This window comes from Penaeus vannamei, chromosome 9 (genome assembly GCF_042767895.1).
Source record: "Penaeus vannamei isolate JL-2024 chromosome 9, ASM4276789v1, whole genome shotgun sequence".
In the NCBI taxonomy this organism is placed as follows: domain Eukaryota; kingdom Metazoa; phylum Arthropoda; class Malacostraca; order Decapoda; family Penaeidae; genus Penaeus; species Penaeus vannamei.
Genome location: NC_091557.1, coordinates 1,254,722 through 1,259,770, shown reverse-complemented (window position 1 = coordinate 1,259,770; position 5,049 = coordinate 1,254,722). Strand labels below are relative to the sequence as shown.

Sequence of the window (5,049 nt, the reverse complement as noted above, 5' to 3'; positions counted from 1 at the left end):
TTGTGTTCCTTGTTTGTTCACGTACCCTATTGTGTTCCTTGTTTGTTCACGTACCCTATTGTGTTCCTTGTTTGTTCACGTACCCTATTGTGTTCCTTGTTTGTTCACGTACCCTATTGTGTTCCTTGTTTGTTCACGTACCCTATTGTGTTCCTTGTTTGTTCACGTACCCCTATGATCTATGTTGCGGACCCCAATTTGGCCAACACTGCTCTAGATCAAAGATGTGCATGTTTAGATACCATCATAGGTTTAAAAAAAAGGGGAAACAGGGAGCGACCGCCTACCCCCTCCCCCCCACTCTTGAACAGAGGGGGCGGGGTCCAACTTCGGCCCACCCCCACTCCCTAACTTTCGAGAACATTCCTTGCACATAAACAAACAGTGCAATTCCTTAGTTAGCCAGTTGCTGAGAACACTGACCCTGCAGCTGAGAGGACATATATGAATAAAATAAAATTATATGAATAAAATAAAATAAAATAATTAAATATCTCTGACATATTTGTGCTTAGCCAGCTTCCAGAACCCCCGGCTATGTTGGGGGGGGGGGGAAACCTACTTTGCCCTCCCCCCCTCCCTTCAGAATACCTTCCTACGCCTATGATTATCCATTCCTTTGCAATTTCTCTTTATCGAATCACATAAAAGCTGATCATGATAAACCGTTGGCCATTTCTGAACAAGTGCCTCCTTCTGCGACTGTAACTATGGAGATGCTCGAAAGAAAACGGAGAATGTCAACAGAAGGAACTAACATTTAACATAATTTAATTGGTATTGCCTTTTATCTCTTTTCACTCAATATTCCTATATCATTATCATTATTCTCTTTCTTATCTATGCCCACATTTATCCATTTATGGTTGTTTTCCGCTGTTATCTTTCTCGATATATTCAATACCCTATTTCATACATTTTCAGTCGGTTTTCATCATCAGTACAAGGTATGACAAATGTGGTACAAATTATACTATTTTCATCTCTATAATGATGATGGTGAAGATGATAGTAATAGTGATAATAATAGTGATTATGATAATGATAGAAATAATGACGATAGTGTTAATAATCATAATTATGATAGATATGATGATTATAATAACCATATTAATGATACTGGTAATTATGATAATAGCATTGATAATGATGATAACAATAACTATAGCAACAGTAGTAATGACAAAAGCAATATGATAATGATAATAACTATAATGATAACGATGATGATAATAATAATAATGATAATGATAATAATAACAGTAATAGGATAACCATAACAATAATCGTTATTGTTATTATTACCATCATCATAGAGCTAATAATAATAATGATAATAATAGCAATAATAGTAATATTGATAATAAAGCTGATAATGATAATACTAACAATACTGATAAAAAATCATGATAGCATTAATGATAAGGATGATAGCGATAATAAGAAAAAGAAACATACTGATAACTCGAATAATAATATAGATAATAACATCAGTGAATTACAGTGACCTTTTAGCCTACTTTCGTAAATGTAACATGAACAAATATATAGAAATACCTCACCGTATAAGGCGCATAAATTTCAATGTTAAAAAAAAATATATGATTTCACTGTAGCTATTGCAACAACTTGTGAAATAAACTCTTTGTTCATTTTATTACCATTAGGAAGAAAAAGAATGTGATTGATGTTCCACTTGCCTTCAAATTTAGGTTCGGTAGACCTGTATATATATATATATATATATATATATATATATATATATATATATATATATATATATATATATATATATGAATATGTGTGCGTGTGTGTATGTGTGTGTATATATATATATATATATATATATATATATATATATATATATATATATATATATATATATATATATGTATATATATATATATATATATATATATATATATATATATATATATATGTATGTATGTATGTATGTATGTATGTATGTATGTATATACATATGTATATATATACATATATATATATGTATATATGTATATATATATATATATATATATATATATATATATACATATATATGCATGTATGTATGTATGAATGTATGTATATATGTATATATATATATATATGTATATGTATATATATATATGTATGTATGTATATATATATATATATATATATATATATTAAAAATAACCACAAACATGTTGATTCATACCACTACCGTTATCATTATTATCTTTTATATCACAGTTATTGTTATGATTTATATGATTGTTATTTTTACTGTCATTGGCATCGGAATTCTTGTTATTATTACGATGATTAATGGTAGGTTAGAATATCACTAATCCTCAATATCATAATTTCCTTTATTAGTGTTTATAATTACCATATTTTACTCCACTTCTACAGTTTACATTTTATCCAGAAAATCCCCATTATCATACATTTACATCTGCTTATCAAGAACACTAAAAAAGCCATTATCAATTTTGTTGTTGTGTGTGGGGGGTGGGGGGTGGGGGGTGGGGGTGGGGGGGTAGGGAGAGATAATCGAATGTCTTTTGTTTTGTTTTTGTTTTTTTGCAATTTTGGCGGGATTTTTTTTTTGTCCTTTTCTTTTCTTTGTTATCGTTATCACTGTCTTTGCTGATGATGACAATAATATCGTTGTTGCACATGTTGGTTATGACTCTGGTGCTATTAATAGGATATGTTATCTTTGTTATCTTGACTCTTTTGAATGCTCGTGATATTTCCTCTTTTTGAGGATGCAATATATATATATATATATATATATATATATATATATATATATATATATATATATATATATATATATATATCCGTGTGTGTGTGTGTGTATGTTTATATGTGTAATATATGCATGTATATAAATATACATGCATACATGTACACACACACACACACACACACACACACACACACACACACACACACACACACACACACACACACACACATATATATATATATATATATATATATATATATATATATATATATATATATATATATATGGCTGTGTGTGTTTGTGTGTGTGTGTCTGTTTATCCGGAATGTTCCGGGTTTCTTTCATACTCCGTAATAAACCAACATTCTGTTTTACTCGAAATGAATTCAAACATGTCACTTGTTTGCTCATGGCGACAGCTGATTTTACATTTAATTTGATTTGATAACAGCTCCTCTGATGACATTGCGTCTCTCATTTATTTTTTATATATAAACGCAGACAGTAAAAGTAAAAATGTATAGATTCCATATTTGTCCTAACCGACTTTCTAAAATTCAAACTGGGATCCGAGCTAGGCACAGGAACCGCGCAGATATTTATCTGAACCACGTAATAGCCATTTCTTATTACGTAGTTAAAGAGAAGGCCAGAGAGTCCCTTGCAGTTGGCACTTGGATTTGAGGGCACGTGCCAACATACCCCCCGCCCCACCCCACCCCCACCCCCACCCCACCCCACCCGCCACCATAACGGTAACTTCTGCTTCTAACACTTCCTCCCTTGCAAAAAACGGAGCGTCAGGAACTGCCCACGCCTGCCTTTGACACGAGGGGCAGAGGGAGGGACAGGGGCACTGGGTATGCACATTCAAGCCCCCCGCTGCATGACGTGGGCGCATTCAAAGCCACGGTGTGACGTCATGAACCAGCTGATTTCCCTTTTTTTTTCATCCCTGTCACATATCCTCGCTCCTGGCGGGTCTCGGGGGCTCGCACGGGGGAACAGGACCTCGCCACGCCCCTCCCGTGCTCGGAAACGCGTCCCAGGACCCCGCCAGGACCCCGCCAGGACCCCGGGCGAGGCGAGAGAAAGGAGGCGAGAAAAGGGGGAACGTGCAACCGTGTCCCCGCTGCCCCCCCGTCCTCCTCTCCCCCGTCCTCTCCCCGACGGCCCCCTCCTCCCTCCCTCCCCGCCGTGGCTGTTGACGTTTGAGGCAGGAGCTCAAGGGAGGGAAGAGGGAAGGAAGAGCCCTGGCGAGGAGACCCCAGGCGACGTCGCAGCGGCCTCCCCCCGAGCGAGAGAGCGAGCGAGAGGGCCCAGGAGGCACCATGGCGACCATCCCCATCCCAGGAAGCGAGGCCAACAACGGGGCGCTGGAGGACGTGGCCTGCTCCCCCGCCCTGCACCCGGACGCCTATGCCGCCCTCAGGAAGGACGAGTGCGAGGGCGTCCCCCTCAACACCCACTGGACCTTCTGGATTGACAAGTGAGTCAGGGGGACGGCCCTCTCGCCCTCTCGCCCTCCCTCTCGCCCTCCCTCTCGCCCTCCCTCTCTTCTGCTCGCCCTCTTCCTTCTTGTATCCTCATCCTTCCTGCCTCTGGGACACTGATACCCCTGGCTTCATCCTGCTCCTCCTCCTCTTCCTTCCTTCTTTTATCCTCCTCCTTCTCCTCTTCCTTTTCCTTATATCCTCTTCCTTTTCCTTATATCCTCTTCTTCCTCCTCTTCCTTCTCCTCCTTATTTCTTCCTGCTGCTGTAATACCCTTGGCATCATCCTGCCCAGGGAAAAAAAAACTTATTGTTGTTTTTAGGTCAAATCTTTTTATGAATCCAGTTACTATTCGGTGAATAACGGATTTTGTTGATCGTAGAAGTCCAGAGTCGTTCCATTCATATTCTCTCTCTCTCTCTCTCTCTCTCTCTCTCTCTCTCTCTCTCTCTCTCTCTCTCTCTCTCTCTCTCTCTCTCTCTCTCTCTCTCTCTCTCATCTCTCTCTCTCTCTCTCTCTCTCTCTCTCTCTCTCTCTCTCTCTCTCTCTCTCTCTCTCTCTCTCTCTCTCTCTCTCTCTCTCTCTCTCTCTCTCTTTCTTTCAGTCTTTTTTGGGTATGATTTTATTGAATAAAAAATTGGATAGATTTCTTAGCATAGATGAGGGATATTGTTAGTAGCTGGGATCATATGCAACAAAATCCTTTTATTGTTTAAGAGAACATCGTTTTTAAGCGAATTAAGTTTGTCTTTTATTGAATTGAATTTTTTTTTTTTTTTTCTGTTTTTTGTCTCGCACTTTTATTTGCGTTTTTC

General features: G+C 37.9%; 1 protein-coding gene across 1 annotated transcript in view; it reads left to right on the top strand.

Moving 5' to 3' along the window:
- The first annotated feature begins 3,710 nt into the window (after positions 1 to 3,710).
- The window catches only part of LOC113813626 (eukaryotic translation initiation factor 4E type 3), an 8,022-nt gene continuing 6,683 nt past the window's right edge, over positions 3,711 to 5,049 (top strand). The window contains exon 1 of the mRNA XM_027365652.2: positions 3,711 to 4,229. Within this exon, the coding sequence (XP_027221453.2) occupies positions 4,072 to 4,229 (158 nt within the window). The 5' untranslated portion in view covers positions 3,711 to 4,071. The remainder of the gene's footprint in view (positions 4,230 to 5,049) is intronic.